The following is a 21,451-nucleotide window of genomic DNA, read 5'->3' as shown; positions in this document are numbered from 1 at the left end:
AAGAGAGAACTACAACTACCAGCATGTCGAGGATGTTATTATGGGATATCAGAGGATATTACAGGGAGGAGGTATAAGAGGAGAAGACTACAACTCCCAGCATGTCCAGGATGTTATTATGGGATATCAGAGGACATTACAGGGAGGAGGTATAAGAAGAGAGAACTACAACTCCCAGCATGTCCGGACTGTTATTATGGGATATCAGAGGACATTACAGGGAGGCGGTATAAGAGGACAGAACTACAACTCCCAGCATGTCCAGACTGTTGTTATTATGGGATATCAGAGGACATTACAGGGAGAAGGTATAAGAGGGGAGGACTAAAACTTCCGGCATTCCCCTGGCTCCATTTCTCACACAATTGCTAACAAACTAAGGCCTCATGCACACAAACTTATTTTTTTCCTCCCGTAATACTGGCGTAAATAAGGGTCCTTTGTCACACATATTCGACACGTATTCCACCAATATTTATGGACCCGTTTTCTCTGCACTAATCGGCAGCCCCTTCTCTCTATCAGTGCTAAAAAGAGAGAAGGGGCAGTCGTTTCGGGCAGAGTTTCCGCAGCGATTGAATGTAAAAGAAGTTCATACGTACCGTTGTCTTGGTGACGCGTCCCTCTTTTGACATCCAGTCAGACCTCCCTGGATGACGCGGTAGTCCATGTGACCGCTGCAGCCTGTGACTGGCCTGTGATTGGCTGCAGCGGTCACATGGGATGAAATGTCATCCCGGGAGACCGGACTGGAGGAAGAAGCAGGGAGTTCTGGGTAAGTTAACTTTTAATACTATTAACTCCAGCGGTAGTCACTGTCCCGGGTGCTGAAAGAGTTACTGCTGATCAGTTAACTCTTTCAGCACCCTGGACAGTGACTATCCCCTGACGTCGCCTAGCAACGCTCCCGTAATTACGGGTGCACACACATAGCCACCCGTAATTACGGGAGCCCCATAGACTTCTATGGGACTGCCCATGCCGTTATTATATTGTTCCATATTTTTCAACGGCACAGGCACCGTGGCCAATAGAAGATTACGGGCCGTAATTACGGGTGTTTTTACGTTCGTGTGCATGAGGCCTGAAGAAAAAAAAAAGACTTACCCTGCACAGCATGGCTCCTCTCCCCCGTCAGGCTTCTAGTGGGAAGCGGTGGGCGGTACTCGTAACAGACGTCCGCGCGTCAAATCTGCTACAACGTCGGGGGGCGGAGCTTGTAGCAAAAAACTTTTTATTGATTTTTTTTTTTTTGCAGTGGATGAGTGTCGTGACACCCCTGGTTGGCAACCACTGCTTTATTTGGACTGAAACTGTTAAATGTCTGTAGTGGAATAACATTTTAAAGGGTTTGTCCAAACTGGACATTCCCTTCGGACAAGCATGCCACCCCGGCAACCAGTTAATAACTGCAGGTACAGCTGCAAATACCACCAGCGATCATCTGTTATCAGAGACAGCCACACATCTCGTAGATCAAGTGAACGGGCTAAATTTTGGAGCCGATTTTCTGTAATTTTTTTGCACCAAATGGGTTTCGTGAATGTGGACTATGAAAGACAGTCTTCCAGGTCATCACTTAGATATTAATATAGTAGTATAAAGCCAAGTTACACTATATGGCCAAAAGAAGGTGCCTAGCACAAACCCTGAAAATCATCATATATCCACTGCTCCAGTGGCGTGCTTTACACCACTCCAGCCGACGCTTGGCATTGTGCATGGTGATCTTAGGCTTGTCTGCAGGGGCTCGACCATGGAAAACCATTTCATGAAGCACCTGACGTATAGTTCTTGTTCCAATGCCACTTTCAGGAGTAGTTTAAAACTCTGCAGTGAGTGATGCAACAGAGGATAGGCAATTTTTACATGCCATGCGCCTCAGCACTTGGCGGTTCCCAGCGGTGAGCTTTTGTGATCTTCCGCTTCATGGTTGAGCTACTGTTACTCCTAGACGCTTCCATTTCACAATAATAGCATTTACAGGTGACCAGGGCAGATCTGGCACAACAGAATTTTCAACGGAATTGATTGAAAGGTGACATCTTATGCCAATGCCACATTTAAAGTCACCGTAGTCTTTATTATGACGCATATTACTAGCAATGTTTGTCTATGAATATTGCATGACAGTGTGCTTGATTTTATGCACCTGTTTGCAAAAGGTGTGGCCGAAACACCTGAAATAAATTTAGTGGGGGTGTTCACATACTTTCTGCCATATACGTCTAACTATTGTAACTTGTATTCTGTATGTAATATTTCTGCTTGTTTTCTCATAAACTGGCTTATCTCTTGCCTCACTACGTGTGAACTTTGTGCTGTGACAACACTATTGCCATTAGTACCAGCCAACATTTTGTTAACTCCTTGGGCAAGGTTCAAATTTCAGCTGCTAGAATGTATGCTAAAGTCTAATCACTGTAAAGCGGATATTTCTAGGGTGTCACTGTATAAAGTTCTACAACTTTCTAATATACTTTGTGTTTCAATTCCTCTCCACTTCAAGATATCTGTTTGCGGTCTGTTTGTTGTTTCCATGGATATGCCATTTCGGTACCCAATATGTTAAGCTCTGCTTATTCCACTGTGAAAATACAGATTTGTAATTATTATGCTGTGCTTCCTGGTTTTAGAAACACCCTACACACCCTACATGTGGCCCCAACCTTTTGAATGAACATACGACAGGGCTCAGGATTGAAAGAGTACCATGCGCATTTGAGGTCTAATTTGTCAGTTTACACAGCATTGGCGCACAATTGCAGGGCTCTAATGTGAAATATTCGAAGTGACCTCATTTTGGAAAAAAACTAAACGTAAAAGCCATTTTTTTAAGGGGTGTAGTGAGCATTTAGACCCCACAGGTGTTTTCTAGAAATAAATGAGCAGCGCATGATGAAAAGTGAAAATTGCAATTTTTCTACTGATGTGCCATTTCAGTGCGCAATATGTTTGTTTTTTTCATTCACTATGCGCTATAACTTAGTTATGGCTCAGGTAGATATGATTATGGTGATATATATGGTGCCGATGGGCTACAAACCACTTAGATGCCACGGTCACTGTTTACCACGGCATCTAAGGGGTTATTCAGCTGGATTGGAGCTAGCTTTGATCCTGGCCGTTCCAGCTGTAATACTGACTCCCGCCGGAAATGTAATGGTACTTTGGTTGATATCCTGTGGATATGCCATGAATGTCTAAGTTAGGAATAGCCCTTTATTATTCATATAACATTAGCATGCCAATTTCAAAGCGTTTTTGAAGCTGAAAATAAAGCTTTTTTTTATTTGAAGCTTTTTCTGAGGCGTTTTTCATAGTATCATTGAAAAATCATCTCCAAAATTGTGTCAAGAAGTGACATACTACTTCTTTATACGAGGCTTTTTTTTCCAAGGCGTTTTTTTAATTCAGCTGCATAAAAATACGCCTCATGTGAACAGCACAATGTATTTCCCATTGATATAAAGTTATTGCATTACACTACAAATTCACCATTTACAATAGACATTATACTTCAACATTTCTCCAAGTTTGGTTCCTGCTAAACACGCTTCAAATTTTGCATCCACTTCTTGACTTTGAGCTTCTGAAAAGTGATTTTTCCAGTCTCCAACATCTCCTAAGGAAAAAAAAAAAAAAAAGTTAAAAATGAATAGTGTAGTTTAGGGTCTGAAACTAAATTACTTTAATTGCATGAAACTTGTGAATAGTTGGTGACAGTCAGGGTCATCTTCATACTCTTATACTATAGGCACAACAGCACAAACACCACATATGCCATATAGTATGTATAGTTCACCTATTATACAATGGAAACTAATGTATCTCCTGCATGTTTATTTTATGTGCCGCTTTCCAATCTGTCCCAGTTTAAGCAAATTTAATTCTAGGACAACCGCCAAATAACTCCCCTGCCATTTCTATTAAAACATTGCCACTATTATCTGATTTACTCAACATTCAGCAAATATTGGCACAAAATTTACGTCAAATGTGAACACCCTTTGATAAGTAAGTAATATGATCCTTCATGCATGTGGAAGAAGGAACATGGCTTATATGACCTCATAAACTTCTAAGAGCTTTGTAACAGCATGGAGCCAAAGTGAACATATTGACACCAAAAAATTAACATTATTCATTGGATCGCCAATTATTTGGGGACGTTATGCTTATTTACTGGGTCTCCAGTGTGCTTGCCCAATGAGTAGACACTATCGCTCTCGGTCACCATATAGTGGATGAAATCCTATTAGGTTTAGTGTGAGCGAATGATATTCTACCACATTACCATGTCATTCACAATATCTCATGGGGCCACCAGGGAATATATGCTATCCCACTTCTTCAGCAGTGAATAATTCTTATTCTTTTATGCATATTATGGCTCTTTGCAACCTCCAAGTTATACAGAGCCACCCTAAAAAGTCTATACTGTACCTCTGTGTGCCTCTGATTTCTTATGGAAAATCTTTCTATGGGATTCATACATAAGATGGTGTGTTCCATACTACGAAAGCTATGCCATGTGCATGAGATGTAAAATCTTACACAGGGCATAATTATTTTCTGTACTTCCAGAACATATGGTCTACTGTTAACATAGCATATGTCTTGTATCATGCATACATCAGACCATTAATGTCAATAAATTGCATATTTTGGGGTATTGCGCAATGTTAACATAATGCAATTCAAGTCATTTTATGGGACACAAATAGCAGTTGTAATTCTTACCTTTTCTAAAAAAAATATGTCCGATATCACCATGAGTTTTCCCAGAATTCTCTTTCATGGATTTAAATGTTCCTTTTTCTGCAATTTGCTTCACTTGATCTTCAGTAACTGAAACTCCATAGAATTCAGACATCTTTTTAACTGACCATTCCAGGTCCTATGAACACAGTAGATTTTATTCAGGTTGCTACTAGAATAAAGCCGCCTTCTTAATAACCTTTTTTTTAATTAATTCTCAGGGAGGCAAATCAGTAAATTCAAGGTAAAAGCAACCAATACTCAATTCTAGTTTGAATATCAGATGTTTTCTAATAGTAACATTTTCAACCTGTATGGTGACACACAGTCCCTTTGGCTTCATACTGCCTTATTCAAATGAATAAGAGCTTTGTAAAATCTCACAGAAGCCCCTTCACATCTAACTGGAATTTACTGCAGAGTATTTTCCAATAATATAAAGACCCTAACCCTATGCCACATATCTACATGGTTTTGTTCTGACCTTTCTTCTCCCTATCTTCGGTGCCTGTCCTCTGAGTTTATGCAATGACAGGTTACCATCCTGCTATTTCTTTACTGAATCCATTCACTGTTTCACAGAATAACTACTGGTGTCCACAGCTATTCTATATATTTCATGTGTAAAAAAACAAAAAACAAAAGAGTGGTCACCAATACAGAAATTACATCTGTGGAGAAGGAGACAAAACACAAAGTTGGTCAGCACATCCTAATAAAATGACATACACACATATACATATATATATACATATATATATATATATATACACACACACACACCTGTGAAAAAGCTTTAGGCAGTTGTGGAAAAATACTGCAAAGTAAGAATGCTTTAAAAAAAATAGAGGTGTTTGTATTTTGTTAATTGATAAAATAAAACTAAGTGCACGAACAGAAGAGAAATGTAAATCAATCAATATTTGGTGTGACCACCATTTGTGCAAGTATACCTAGAAGAATTGATGCTGTTTTGAAGGCAAAGTTATGGATTATGTAGGATTATAGTCAGGTGTAAGATATCAATTATACCAAAAATGTCTTAATGGTCATCACTTTCATATGTACGTTGAAACACATTCATTAACTGTAAGGCTGGATTCACACGACCTATTTTCAGACGTAAACGAGGCGTATTATGCCTCATTTTACGTCTGAAAATCGGGCTACAATACATCGGCAAACATCTGCCCATTCATTTGAATGAGTTTGCCGACGTACTGTGCAGACGACCTGTCATCTGTCAAACGACGACGCGTAAAATGACTGCCTCGGCAAAGAAGTGCAGGACACTTCTTTGCAACGTAATTTGAGCCGTTCTTCATTGAAGTCAATGAAGAGCAGCTCAAGATTTACGAGCGTCAAAGACGCCTTGCATAATGCGAGGAGGAGCTTTTACGTCTGAAACGACGCAGCTGTTTTCTCCTGAAAACAGTCTGTCTTTTCAGACGTAAAAGCCACTTCTCGTGTGCACATACCCTAAGGGTATGTTCACACGATGAGAGGCATTTACGTGTGAAAAGACAGACTGTTAACAGCTGCCTCGTTTCACACGTAAATGCTCCTCCTCGCATTTTGCGAGCCGTCTGAGACGCTCGTAAATCTTGAGCTGTGCTTCATTGAGTTCAATGAAGAACAGCTCAAATTACGTGGCAAAGAAGTGCCCTGCACTTCTTTGCCGAGGCAGTCCATTTACGCGTCGTCGTTTGATAGCTGTCAAACGACGACGCGTAAATTACAGGTCGTCTGCACAATACATCGGCAAACCCATTCAAATGAATGGGCAGATGTTTGCCGACGTATTGTAGCCCTATTTTCAGGCGTAAAACGAGGCATAATACGCCTCGTTTACGCCTGAAAATAGGTCGTGTGAACCCAACCTAACAGAAATAGCGGTGTAGGAGGCGTAAAACTTGGTGAGGAACAGTCAAACTCTGCTACAAATCTGAGGTTGCGTAACACAGTTTCATGTCACAGCATGAAGTTATACCGCAAGATAGTTAAACCGCATCGGCAAGGTTTCTCCCAGGAAAAAACGTCAAAGCAGACTACGGTTTCAAGATGTGCTGTTCAAGCTCTTTTGAAGAAGCACAAAGATACAGACAAAATTGAGGACCGTATACACAGTGATCAGTCAAGGAGGCAGTGCAGCAGATCAAAGACACATCATGCTTACTTCCCTTCTAAAATCAGAAGCTGTCCAGCAGTGCCATCAGCTCAGAACTGGCAGAAACCAGTGGGACCCAGGTACATCCATCTATTGTTCAGAGAAGTCTGGCCCGAAGTTGTATTCATGGAAGAATTGTGGTCAAAAAGCCATATCTTCAATGTGGAAACGAGGCCAAGCGACTCAACTATGCACGAAAACATAGGAACTGGGTGTAGAAGAATGGTAGCAGGTGCTCTGGACTTATTATTCAAAATGTGAAATATTTGGCTGTATCAGAAGGCAGTTTGTTTGCCAAAGGGCTGGAGAGCGGTACAATAAGCATGGTGGAGGTTTCTTGCAAGTTTGGGGCTGCATTTCAGCAAATGGAGTTGGGGGATTTGGTCAGAATTAATAGTGTTCTCAATGCTAAGAAATACAGGCAGATAGTTACCGATCATGCCATACCATAAGGGAGGCGTTTAATTGGCTCCAAATTTACTCTGAAGTAGGAGAATGTCCCCAAACATACAGCCAATGTCATTTAGAACTATCTTCAGCGTAAATAAGTGATTATATGGCCCCCACAGAGCCCTGATCTCAACATCATTGAGTCTGTCTGGGATTATATGAAGAGACAGAAGGATTTGAGGAAGCCTACATTCACAGAAGAATCATATGTTTTGTATTGTTTGCAGTAACAGCACACATGCACCTGCACATTTATGTAATTGTTAGGATGTGCTGAAATTTTGGATTTTGTGTTAAACACGTGGGGTGGTGACGAAATCCATTTTGGTTGTCCACTCCTCCAATTCTACCCAACATAGTTTTTAATTAGAGTGAAGCTGGTTCCTACCTATCCTGAGTTCATTCTGTAGATCTAGGGCCAGGAGAGAGGTGTCTGTTTAGATTAGTTACCCACAGAGGTCGCCTTGTCATTGCAGTTGGGTTCATACAGTTTGATCAAAATGTGCACTTAGAACCTCACATTTATACGTTTAGTAAAAATAGCAGTAATGAAATTTAAAATAAATGATATACAGTGTTTGGTGATATTTACGCTTGCAGAGTGCTATTGCAATGTTTATTTGATCTGTTGAAACAAAGGAAGTCTATCCGAACATATGCAAAGTGAATTTGATCGGAAAACTCACAGCAGCTTGATGCAATGTGTTAGATGACAGAAAAATGTATTTGAAATTAGAGTTAAGTTTTAATTTGGTCAGCAGTAAGACTTTTTTTTTTGTAGATGATACAATCTTGAATGTTTCCTGTCACCTGTCCTCTATTAAAGTTGTAGGCATTTTTCACACCATGTCAACAACATTGACAGATAGGTATTTAAAAGAAAACATGTTCAAATTGGATGACTGAATATTTCATCTAAGCAGTGTCAAGCATTTTGCTTCCTCTTCATGTCCAATACTAAGTCCTACCATTACTTATGCATGCTGTCTAGCAGTTATAATAAATTGTGCATTTATTTATCCATTGTTTGTATAGTGTCATCTGAATATTGACTGGCAGCCTGGGTGTCACTAGTGAAGATTTTCGACTGTCCTTTATATCCAGGAAAAGTGCAGTAGAAATTTTATTTACATTTTTTCCTGAAATTCATTTTCAGCCTACCCTCTACTTAAAAGGTGTTTTGAAGTTTAAACAAATGTTATTTTTAGTATAATTAAGTTATATAAATTTCCAATATAATTTCTGCATTAATTCCTTACAGTTTTCAAGATCTCTACTTTCAAACATTCATTGTTTACTTCCAGTGGATAAAATTCTATCCATGGTCATGTGATGGACACACAGGTGCACAGCTCACACACCTGTGTGTCCATCACATGACCATGGAAAACATTATATCCACTAGAAGTAAATAATGACAGTTCCTACCAAATAACAAGCAGAGATCTTAATTAAATTTTTAATACTGAAAGTATATTTAAAACTTGTAAATTTTTTAATTATAAAAAAACAACATAATTTGCTTAAACCGGAAAACCCCTTGAAAGCGAATATCCAGTTATAAACTTCTAAATTAAATTGGTGCCTATGGTAAATGTTTCTGTTCAATTTATTTACCTCAGTGCATGCCGTTTGGTTGCTTTTTAGCTATTCTCTGCTCAGCTTAGTTACAGTGCCTACAGAGAGTCTGGAGTGGTCGGAAATTCATCCCACCTCATTATAAGCTCAGGCTGCTGTGCTGTACCTTCATAGGTACAAGCCTACCCCAGCTTACCAAGAAATAAATGCACAGAAATCTAATTCACATAATAGGAAGAAAATAATTAAGAGTGTAGCTATAAAGGATGCAGAGGTACATAAAAAGTCCCAACGGCCCCTCTGCCACAAATAGGACACCACTATTATAAATGGCACATGATTGGGGTTCAGATACACAAATTGCATTAGGGCACAGGAGCTTAAATTTACTGTATTCTCCCCTAGAAGCAATGCTTCATGGGTAGAATAACTCTATAATACGGCTTGTGGAACAAGTATACTTTTAATTATATTTCCATAATTCTGTTCTAATTTGATTACCAAAATACGATATAATATTAATATTTTTAAAAGGTGCAGTAAATTGCCAACAGCAAGATTGGAGTAAGGCTGGGTTCACACGACCTATTTTCAGGCGTAAACGAGGCGTATTATGCCTCGATTTACGCCTGAAAATACGGCTCCAATACGTCGGCAAACATCTGCCTATTCATTTGAATGGGTTTGCCGACGTACTGTGCCGACGACCTGTAATTTACGCGTCGTTGTTTGACAGCTGTCAAAAGACGACGCGTAAAATTACAGCCTCGTCAAAAGAAGTGCAGGGCACTTCTTGGGACGTTTTTGGAGCCGTTTTCTCATAGACTCTATTGAAAACAGCTCCAAAAACGGCCGGAAAAACGGCGCGAAAAACGTGAGTTGCTCAAAAAACTTCTGAAAATCAGGTGCTGTTTTCCCTTGAAAACAGCTCCGTATTTTCAGACGTTTTTGGCTCAGCGTGTGAACATACCCTTAGGGAACCCAGTTGAGAAGTTTCTAATGGTAATTGGTATGTGAAATCTTACTGCATTATTCTTAGAAGTCCTTACAGTCATAAAAGCAAGTCAGTGAAGACATAAGGTTGTCCCAAGCAATTGAGAACCTGAGCTGTAACGGCATTGATGTGGCAATTGATAGGCAATGTAGTAATGGAAAGATAAAAATTGGACAAGCGATGGTGTGCAGCTTGAGAAGTAATAAAGTACAAATCAGTTTGTAAAAGCAAGGGGACACAATCTAGGTCAATAACATAGGACAAAGAAATCGGATACAAAAGTTAGAAAAAAATTTTTTTTGGACCAGTAGCGCAACAAGAGAAGGAAACCTGGAACAGGCAAGGTAAGACAGGAAGGGGAACACGGGAAGGGGAACACGGGAGCACTGGGACTGGGCTAGATACAATCACATGGACAAACTACACAAGATGGGGGAAGTAAGGGCAGTTGGGAACAATCACACGAATACATAGCACATGAAACAAAGATTGAATACTGCAAATATATAGGATGGGTCCTAGAAGCCAAGACTGGTTCAGCAGCTGGAGACGGATGTGGTTTCAAAACCCAAAAATAAAATACAAAATGAGTTACCAGAGTAAAAGTCTACTTACATTTTTCATATCTTCAAATGTCATCAACAAAACTGTGTCTTCATTAAGATGTTTGTTCCAAGCAACTGCCTGATCAAAATAGGATCCCCAGACAACTAAAAAGATCAAACAAGTGAGAAATCTAGGATTCAGAAGTCTCTTAGTAAAAATGTCCAGATACGTGAACTGAAAAATGGTGGAAACTTGCTCAAAATGAATGCAGTTTACATATTTCTAGGCTTAAATTATATTTAATATAAAGACATTGCCCATTTTTACTCCCAAATATTGTCAGATCTGTAAAAAAAATCATTAAATCAGTCGCACTTCCTACTCAGTAAGTAACAAGTGAAGCGAATATTAGGTATTTAGAATGTTATATTGTTTAAGCTTTGTTCAATAATTATTGGGAAATGACGACTATATAATAAATGTTAAATCTAATATTTTGTGAAACCCTGCCTTTGTCTTTTTAGGTTTTATCATCAGTAATAGGATGTTAAAAAAAAAATACAGTACCTTTTCCAGCCATGAAGTCTGGGAAAAAATCATCCCAGCTATTGTAGCTGGGAAGGATTGGGTTGTTGTTGTAGAAGTGAAACAGTGACACCGCTGTATCTTTTGGGTTCCGAAACACCACCAGCATCTGTTATACAAAGCAGTAATAACACTGATAAACTGTAAGAATGTTTTTTGTTGTACATAGTCGTTGAAATGCAGCCAAAATCCAGCCTCGGTCACTGGGGCATTTCCGGGCAACTGGACACCAGCTGCGAGCGCCCTTGTGATCATTGCCGCTCCAGTTTCAAGCCCCGCTATCCCACTGGAGGAACTCACATACAACTGGATTTCATTTTATCCATGTCCTTAGCACTGAGATAAAATTGACATCACTGGCAAGGCGACATTATCTACAGGGGGCAGTTTGTGGCACTATCTACATTGGCACTATCTACAGGGGGCAGTGTGTGGCATTCTCCACAGGGGGGGGCATTATCTACAGGGAGCACTTTGTTGCACCATCTACATTGTTTTTTATGCTACGAGTAGTGGCCAGCACATCTCCAACATCTCCACTATCCTAGCCTTATATATGTTAGAGCTTGTAATAAAAAAGGGCTAGGCTGGTGAATACTTGCAGACCAATACTCATAGCGTTGAAACCAAAGGGTAGAGAGAGTGCATTGAAAATAACTTGGTTTCAAAAGTATGCATTTGGAAACCCCCCTTAAAAATCCTGCGTTTGCCCTTGAGGCAGTAGACAGTCCAGTGGGCAAACAGAGTATCGTGGTCTCAAGTGGAATCAATCATATACAGGGAAACATCTCCAAAAGATTACATCCCTAAAAAGACAACTAATGATCTAGATAGGTTTTCAATTACTTTTTATTCAATGCATTTTGAGAATAAAGATCTCCCCTCTAGAATACCTCTTTTTACAGTAATTTTAATAACAGAGTTTGGGACAATAATCACCTGTGCAATACTGTACTGTGCCCCATTATACAGAACTTATCCAAAAGGTCACACCGCAATTAACCACTTTTCACTTTAACACATTAATACATATCCATTATTGGCTACTGTTTATTTTGATATATAACATGGCCTAGTTAGGGGAATTGCATCAGGGATAGGGCTTTGGAAACATTTTTTTTATTACAACTTGTGCATTTTAGTACCCATTTTTACACATAGCCCTGATAACGTCACAATTGTCACTATTAGGGCTGTGCTGAGTCTAGTTAGAGAGTAGTCATCTAAATCAAACAATAAAAATTACACTTTAGTGGCAAGTGCTTAGCTCCAAGGTCAGTTCTAAATGAGGTTGTCTTCAGCTGGACTTTGAGGCCCATTATAGTGGGCTATTCTAGCCCTGGTAAAACATGGTGTCCGGGCATTGAGCGGTTAAGTCCCGGGGTTGTTTTGTACAGAGCCATTATAGATCACCCATATCGGTGATTGGGCCATTTACTGCACCTTCATATGCCTCAGATTTCATACAGAGTTTTTTTTCTGTAAGATTCCTTATAAATGAGACAAAAAAAATAATTGTCGCATGCTCTATCAGATGCCATATGTACGGTGTCTTGCTTCTAGGGTAGAATAGCTCGGGACATAAAAAGCACCCAATGGAGCATGGTGCGATGGACCAAGGGGTCCCTGCCGCTCCATAGTATGCAGCTGCACAGGACTCTATGTACCGTTGTTCGGTCTCATGCACGTGGCTCTGACGATTTTGATGTGTCTTTTTTACACAATTTTGGTAAACTGCATGGATTTTGCGACAGCCGAAACACCACAAAACCAGCACATGTGAATACACAGATTGATTACACCATTTATTGCCTTATTTTTATTGCGGTTTGTGAAAGGTGAAAAATAGACTTAAGACCTAAGAATCTAACAGATATTTACTTTGTATAAATACCTCTAGACAGACACAGAAACTTGTTAATTAGTTGCTATGACTTAGTCAAGACCTGCACCAATCAATTTTCATAAAGAACTATCAGGGTATATTCACATGGTACGGTTTTGTGAGGATTTTCACAAAACCGCTGCAAATACATGATACGACCGCACTCTGTGAATACTCCCTTAGTATCTTTATGCGTCATATATCACAATTGACAGTTTTTTTTCCCCAAACATTCCTAAATTGACAGTGTTATATTTGTAGGTAGCACACATTATATCATTATGCAACTTTAGAGACTAAGCTCACCTTTACTTTCTTGTCAAAAAATGATTGAGGTATGTCATCATAATGCATGTGTGTTCCTAAGACTCTTGGCGAAGGTTCAAGTTTTAGCTTCTGAAAAATAAATAAATTTAATTTGACTTATGTTGTACATCTAAAACAAGTCTTAGGCTGGGTTCACACGACCATGTTACGTCCGTAATGGACGGAACGTATTTCGGTCGGAAGTCCCGGACCGAACACAGTGCAGGGAGCCGGGCTCCTAGCATCATAGTTATGTACAATGCTAGGAGTCCCTGCCCCACTGCCGGACAACTGTCCCGTACTGTAATCATGTTTTCAGTACGGGACAGTTGTCCTGCAGCGAGGCAGGGACTCCTAGCGTCGTACATAACTATGATGCTAGGAGCCCGGCTCCCTGCACTGTGTTCGGTCCGGGACTTCCGGCCGAAATACGTTCCGTCCATTACGGACGTAACATGGTCGTGTGAACCCAGCCTTAGAAATAAAATGAAGTACATGCTGTAGAGCCACCTGCCTTTCATAGTCCATATAGGTGAGAAATACATTCTAATAAAGTTTTTTTCTAAGACCTATAGGGTTTGCATGGGTCTAGCAAATAAAGTTCAAAGCGTAATAATTTTTGGTGAATTTTCAGAATAAGCTATCGTGTGTGTAATTGAGTAATAAAAATATCATGGCTTTCAGTATCAGTAGCTTTCCCGAATTCTAGACAAGGAGGAGGGGATGTAGCTGCAGATTCTCACTCACTTTTTAAGGCTGGATGCAAAGAAAACAGCAGGATGTCAATGAAATGAGAGGAAAAGGTGAGGGGGAAGCAGGTGGAGAAATACAATTTGTTTAGAGCACATAGCACAGCTCTTAGCAAGAAAACGTGCCTATAACAGTAGATACGCTTAAATAATCAGAAATCATAAAGCTAAAACATACTAATGTGCAATGGGGCAGCTTTTGTATATAATGCAGTTTTCTGGTATAAATACATTAAAAAAAATGGTGTTTGCCAGGTGTGATTCAAATGTCAACATTTTCTACATTCAACTTTTTTTTTCTAAGTAGAAGTAAAAAACAAAATTCCAAAAACAGCAAGATTCCAAGACGACCACACTTTCTAAACATGAAAAAGGGACACCTTGGGGGTTGCCAAAATAATCAGAACATGGGATATGTTTGTGATTGCAGGCGCAGCGTGGCTGGATAGGAAGCGCAGCATAGGAGGTAAGCAGTGAAAGCAAGTTCGACAGTCACCATAGGACCACCTGGGAAAAGCAGCGCGAAAGCTGAGTGAGTCTGATTCTGACATGTTTGATGTTTAGGGTAGAGAGGCTGATGGCGAGATGTTAAAGGTACTGAATTCATGCATTCATGTTTAAAATGCGGCTTGGGGCACCCACAGGCAGAATGCAGGGCTATAGCTTAGGAGTTACCCTGATAGGAAAAGGCGGATTTCATTTTGTAAGGTTTCATAGAAGGTGCCAGCCAAGGACATTGTCAGCCAAGGAGTTCCCAGAGGTTGTGGAGGGAAAAATTGTAGCAGGAAATCACTTTTGGGAGAATGGAGGGCCCCTTTTGATCAAGCACCAATAGAAGGTTTGTTAGTATCTCGATGTTGGTGGTACCAAAAAAGGAGGCTATTAAGTATAGAATAATACAATAGCTGTCATATACAAAAGGGGCATCACTAAATGAGGCGATGGGCAAGTAGTTGAGTGAGGTGCAGGAGTGAAGCTGGAAGCAGTGAAAGGGACCCAGATATTACCAATGATAGGGCAACACAAGCCATGCAACCCAAGGACCTGGACTTGGGGTGTAATAGACTGTTCTGAGGAGATGGCATACATTTGTGGGACATTGGTGGTACGGTCAGGTGGCCTGGTGGTACAGCACAAGGACTTGGGCTGTAAAAGACATTTCAGACATCGGGCATGATCTGCAGGGGTGGTAGAAGATGGTTTAAAGTATTGGTAAGCAGTGGAGTAAAGTAGGGCAGTTGAGTAAACCTTACTTTTTGAGGCAGAACTACGGCACTTTACACACATGGAATCGGTAGGCATAAGCCACGGTGAGATAACCACAAGCTGTGCGACTGGGTTTCTCATCTGAAGGGGGGGACACAGGCTGTGCAGCTGCTCTTCACTTCCGACGATTTACGGCAACCATGAAGATTGGTCAGGGGGACCAGCTGTTGCGGAGGGGAGCCAGTGGACGTGCGCAAGCTCCGTTGGCTCCTAAGTGATTGGAGGGCCGGAAATGTGTGTTCCCTGGCCCATCGTGAAATGGTGGTACAATCGTTCGAGTTCACCCCACGGTGCTGTATGGTATTGTAAATAAACAGTGTCTGGTTCCATTTGTGTTAGATGAGAGGTGGTTTAACATATGCACTCTTTAAAGTGTTGTAAAACAATGTCAGGCATGTAGACCGGTTCATTCTATTAGTCTCTTCGCTTCCTGTTGCTGGTGTGTGTGTGTGTGTGTGTGTGTGTGTATTCATCTAGCACAGTAAACCATATAGAAATATAATGTGCTTACCTATATCTTATAATCCTGGACAGCCCCTTTAAATGTATTGAGCTGTACCTAGACAATTTACCCTTATAGTTTGCACATACCTCAAATTTATCGGGAGGTTTGAATTCAATCAATGGAACAATAGAGGATTGTTCATTTTTGTAAACTGCATACACAATACTGGTTAATAGTGAAGTCGTCCAGTTGGATCCTATAAATGATGTGACAATTATCAGATGGAAAATCTTTACACAACAATTTATATGGCTTACTTAAGAAAAATACATGACTCCCATGATATATTCAATTATACCAATACAGTACCATACAGTGGCTCTTTACGTCAGCACACGGACTACCTACAGCTCCTGAGCATGGATTCCATGTTTGCCTGTATAGACTCTGTACACATGACTGTATTAAAAATAGTAGTCAATAATCAAAAAATATAGTGCTCACATCATTGTTTCCTCCAGTTACTGAAAGCTCTCACTTCTTTATTTTTGTAAACAAATTTTTCTAAAACGTTGTAGACACAATGAAAACACAAGTGCTGTACAAACAGTACTGAAAATTTTACATTGAAAAATAGATAAAGAGTGACCACTGAAACTATTAGCTGCACTACATTATCACATGAGGGCTTACCATAATGAGACGTATTTGCCGGAAAAGATGTGATTGGGTATAAGAGTCATGTGACCTGCATCTATCCAGACATATTCAGAAAGTGGTGTTGGAATGTTCTACTGTCAACTGAACACATTCCCTTTAATCATTGTGTAAATGAAAAGTTCCTCAACTTTCTAATATATTTTGGCCCAGATTTACCAAGACAGACATTTCATACACCAGTCTTAGGGCTGATTCAGACGTGCGTGGCGTTTTTGCGCGCGCAAAACACGCGGCGTTTTGCCTGCGCAAAAGCCACTTACCTGCTCCGTGAGGCAGCATCATATGATGTGCGGCTGTGTGCTTTTCGCGCAGCCACCATCATTATGACACGCCATTCGGATGTTTGTAAACCGAAAAGCACGTGGTGCTTTTCTGTTTACATTCATCCTTTTGACAGCTGGTGCGCGAAACAGGCAGTTCGCACGGAAGTGCTTCCGTGCGACCTGCGTGGTTTTCACGCACCCATTGACTTCAATGGGTGCGTGATGCACAAAATACGCGAAGATATTGACTGTGTCGTGCTTTTTGCGCAGCGGACAAATGCTGCGCAAAAAGCACGGACTGTCTGTACTGCCCCATAGACTTGTATTGGTCTGTGCGTGGCGCGTGAAAACCACGCGGCCCGCACGGACGCAATACACGTTCATGTGAATCCAGCCTTAGAGAGATGGCCGCTGGAGTAAGATGCAAAAAAAATTATTAAAAGGCACACAATAAATTTGTCACATCTTGGGCTGTCCATGCGCTATGAGCTGGTGCAGATTAGGCTATAACTTATGCCAATTACTAACATAAATTATAGAAGATTTGTTGGACCACAGGTGGCCCCGCCGCTCCTGCTAAGCCTTGCCTACTTTTTTTTAAATTGTCAAGAGGTGTAAAAGTTTAAAAATACAAAACTTTTGTGCAAAACAAGCATTCGCCAAAATGTGCAACTTTTTTACCCCACTAAAGTGGTGTAAACTTTGATGAATTTTCCCCTTTGTGCTTCAATTTCTTACCATTTTCAAGATCTTTGCTTGTTTTTTGTGAAGAAAATTCTTGTGCAATCCCTATAGACTAAAGCCAAGTAGCGGATACACAATTTAGATAATCTTCTGTGAGCCAAGTATATCAGCAATAGCACAAATCTCACTGAATGACCACATTCGCTTTTATTACCTGTGATGCAGGCTGCGCGACTCAGCGATCTTTGGCCATGCTACCTGTTTGTCGGCCAATGTCACCACGTAGCCCAAGCCTCACTTTTCTTGACAGAGATCTTGAGAATGGTGAGGAATTAATACACAAAGTATATTAGAAAGTTGTATAACTCTCCATTCATACAATGATTAAGCCTTAGTTACATAAAATGGATAATGTATTTCATTTAGTTAAGATGCACTCATTTCAGTGTATAGACTATGAAAAAAAGTTTTCAAAGATATAAGAATACTCAGTCCCGAGTAATATAACCATTTGTCTAGATTTATAATCATTATCACGTGTTATGCTACAAGGTATTAATAATTACCAAATATGCAACTCAGCTCTCTACTCATTGAAATATCTCAACAAGGAGATGAACAACTGGAGCAGGTAAAAAAGAGGTGAAATCCTCAACACCACAAAAAAACAGAGACAAAATTATAGTTTTTTACCGCTCAGACGGTTGTAGATGTAAAGTCTGAAGTGTCCATCAAGGGTTTGACCTTCCCCCAGCTATTTTTGTAAGTATGGAATAAACTCGTGAAATTTGCAGTTTCCAAAAGGTAGTGCACTATCTCCTTTTTCTCCCTTGTTGGAGATTTAGAACATCAAGTACGAGGATATACACAGCAAGCAGTTGCATTTCTGCAGTTTCATTTCTGTGTGGAACCACAAGTACCAGCGAGATATACACACCAGTGGAAATTTGGATCGTTTTTTCTGCATGCTAGCTGAGGGGAAGGTCAAACCCTTGATGGACACTTCAGACTTTACATCTACAACCGTCTGAGCGGTAAAAAAACTATCATTTTGTCTAGGTAGTAATAATTGATGTTATTAAGCCATCAACTACAATTCTTCTTAGCACTTACCACACTTGGGATATGCTACCAGCATCAGATCATCTTCACGTGCCTCAAACGTCTCCATAGCTTTAAATGTATCAACATCACATGTCACTGATGGATACATCACTCCATTGTATGTGAACGTCATGTTCTCCATTGGAGTGCTCATGGCTTCTTCAATCGCTTTTCTCATTTCCTTACGAGTTGCCATTGTGATGTGACTAGGACTGCTGAGAACAGTTTCTCCTATACTTAAGTTTACAGGAAAAGGGGAGGATTTAAAAAGGGCAGGCATAAGAGGCAGTCCTCTTGTTGCTGCAGCTTTTAACCTCTGAAGAGGTACAGTAAGGTTCAAAATAATAGTAGTCCAACATCATTATAAATCAATGTTTTTGTTAGAAGTGATATTTCTGCAAAGAAAATAATTGGCTTGTAAGGCTGGATTCACACGAGCATGTTTGGTCCGTAATGGACGGAACGTATTTCGGCCGCAAGTCCCGGACCGAACACACTGCAGGGAGCCGGGCTCCTAGCATCATAGTTATGTACGATGCTAGGAGTCACTGCCTCGCTGCAGGACAACTGTCCCGTACTGTAATCATGTTTTCAGTACGGGACAGTAGTTCCACGGAGAGGCAGGGACTCCTAGCGTCGTACATAACTATGATGCTAGGAGCCCGGCTCCCTGCAGTGTGTTCGGTCCGGGACTTGCGGCCGAAATACGTTCCGTCCATTACGGACCGAACATGCTCGTGTGAATCCAGCCTTAGTGTATTAGAAAAAAAACAGAGCCAACAATAAGGACATGCATGCCGCTTCATCTGAGTAATTGAAAGGGGCTTGTTCAAAATAATAGCAATGAGGAGTTAAATTGTTGAAGTCATTCATTCTGTGCAATAACAGGGGTCAATTATGGCCCTTATTTAAGGTAGGAGGGTGGCAAATATTGCACATGTTGGTTATAGTGCATTTCCTTCAGAAATACCGGGAAAAAATGGGTAGTTCCAGACATTATTCTGATGAAAAACGGACTTGATTAAAAAGTTAATTGGAGACGGAAATGCATATAGAGAAGTGCAGCAAATTATAGGCTGCTCAGCTTAAATGATCTCAAATGCCTTGAAGTGGCAACCAAAACCTGAAATTGGATGGACTTGGGAAACTACTGTTCGAATGGATCGAAGAGTAGCCAAAATGGCAAAGGCTCAGCCAATGATCACCTCCAGAAAGATCAAAGATCATCTGAAGTTACCAGGGAGTACTGCTACAATCAGAAGACGATTAAGTGAAGCCAAGTTACCAGCAAGAACTCCCTGCAAGGTCCTGTTGTTGAAGAAAAGACATGTCCTGAATAGGTTAAAATTTGCCAAGGAAAACATTGACTGACTCATAGAGAAATGGCGCAACATTTTGTGGACTGATAAAAGCAAAATTGTTCTTATTGGGTCTAGTGGCCGCAGACAGTATGTCAGACGGCCCCCGAGCACTGAATTCAAGCCACAGTATACTGTGAAGACAGTAAAGCATGGTGCTGCAAAAATCATGATCTGGGGATGTTTCTCATACCAGGGTGTTCGGCCTATTCATCACATACAAGGGATCATGGATCAGAATGATTGAGGAGATCATGTTGCCCTATGCCGAATTAGAAATGACCTTGAAATGGGTGTTTCAACACAACAATTTGAACAGCCTAATATTCCTTTTACTTTACTTTCTGTAAAGGATTAACACAAACGGGATACATTTTGTTATTGTTATGATTTGGAATTGAATGTGTTTTATTTCCAGTGCATTTTCATTTCGGCAAATAAAAGCCTTATAAGCCTGATGAAGACCTAGGTCCTATGTTGAGACGCAAGCAATTCTTTTTATTAGTGTTTGTCATATCATATGTTCGTTCAGAATAAAAGATAAAAGCCCCTATGTCTGCCCCAGATATGCCTACTGGGATGTGCCGTAGCACTATAGCAGGGATCTAAAGATCGCATAGTAATGTCCCCTAGTGGGACTAATAAAATAAGTAATAAATGTGAAATAAAAATTATTAGTAAAAATTACAGTAAAAAAAATAATATTTTTTTTCCATAAAAAGTGGTTTTATTTAATAGAAGTGTAAAATATAAATAAAAGTACATATATATGGTATCACAGCGACTGTATTGACACAAACAATAAAGTTAAGATGTAATTTAAACCGCAAGATGAACACCGTAAAATAACCCTGCAAAAAACTATGGTGAAATTGCTATTTTTTTCCATGGTCCCCCAAAAAAGTCATAATAAAGGTTAACGAATAAGTCCCATGTACCCAAAAGTAGTACCAATAAAAACTATGTCTCGTCCCGCAAAAAACAAGCCCAAAAAATCACTAAATTGACGGAAAAATATAAAAATTACGGCTCTTGGAATGCGACGATGCAAAAACAAATAATTTTAGTTCAAAAGTGTTTTTAGGGTATGTTCACATGCACTATTTACGGAAGTGATTCAGGCGTTTTACACCAGGAATTACGGTCGAAAAATACTGCTAGAAAGTGTCGGCAAACATCTGCCCATTCATTTGAATGGGTTTTACGATGTACTGTGCCGACAGTCATTTTTTTTACGTGCCGCTGTCAAAAGATGGCGCGTAAAAAAGACGCCTGCATCAAAGAAGTGCCTGTCACTTCTTGGGACGTAATTGGAGCCGTTTTCCATTGACTCCATAGGAAAACAGCTCCAATTACGTCCGTAATGGACGCTGCGGAAAACGCCTGCACATGCCATTACGTCTGAAATACAGGAGCTGTTTTCGTCTGAAAACAGCTTCGTAATTTCAGGCGTATCGGACGTGTACGTGTGAACATACCCTTATTGTGCAAAAGTCGTAAAACATAAAAAACCTCTACATATGTGGTATCATCGTAATCGTACCCACCCATAAAATAAAGGTAACGTGTTATTTATGCCTCACAGTGAAC

General features: G+C 40.2%; 1 protein-coding gene across 1 annotated transcript; it reads right to left on the bottom strand.

Moving 5' to 3' along the window:
• Nucleotides 1-3,264: 3,264 nt before the first annotated feature.
• SULT6B1 (sulfotransferase family 6B member 1) lies at nucleotides 3,265-18,740 on the bottom strand. The gene is made up of 7 exons (XM_075862855.1): nucleotides 18,513-18,740; nucleotides 15,879-15,988; nucleotides 13,273-13,362; nucleotides 11,064-11,190; nucleotides 10,566-10,660; nucleotides 4,744-4,900; nucleotides 3,265-3,625 (listed from the first exon to the last, which is right to left on the bottom strand). Exons 1-7 carry the CDS (start codon nucleotides 18,697-18,699, stop codon nucleotides 3,495-3,497), a joined length of 897 nt encoding a protein of 298 aa, XP_075718970.1. The 5' UTR covers nucleotides 18,700-18,740; the 3' UTR covers nucleotides 3,265-3,494.
• Nucleotides 18,741-21,451: the final 2,711 nt, after the last annotated feature.

The sequence above is a fragment of the Rhinoderma darwinii genome, chromosome 4 (genome assembly GCF_050947455.1).
Source record: "Rhinoderma darwinii isolate aRhiDar2 chromosome 4, aRhiDar2.hap1, whole genome shotgun sequence".
Taxonomy (NCBI): domain Eukaryota; kingdom Metazoa; phylum Chordata; class Amphibia; order Anura; family Rhinodermatidae; genus Rhinoderma; species Rhinoderma darwinii.
The sequence above is the reverse complement of the archived record's forward strand: the minus strand, read 5'-3'. Positions and strand labels throughout refer to the sequence as shown.

What these genes read in the sequence shown, in the direction of transcription:
- SULT6B1 (XM_075862855.1), bottom strand. Translation starts at nt 18,699, where the DNA reads ATGGCAACTCGTAAGGAAATGAGAAAAGCGATTGAAGAAGCCATGAGC. An exon ending in CATTTGAAGATATGAAAAAT is followed by an intron (nt 4,901 to 10,565) that starts GTAAGTAGACTT and finishes CTGTGTTCATAG; the next exon opens with GACCTGGAATGGTCAGTTAA. An exon ending in ACATATTTTTTTTAGAAAAG is followed by an intron (nt 3,626 to 4,743) that starts GTAAGAATTACA and finishes TTTTTTCCTTAG; the next exon opens with GAGATGTTGGAGACTGGAAA.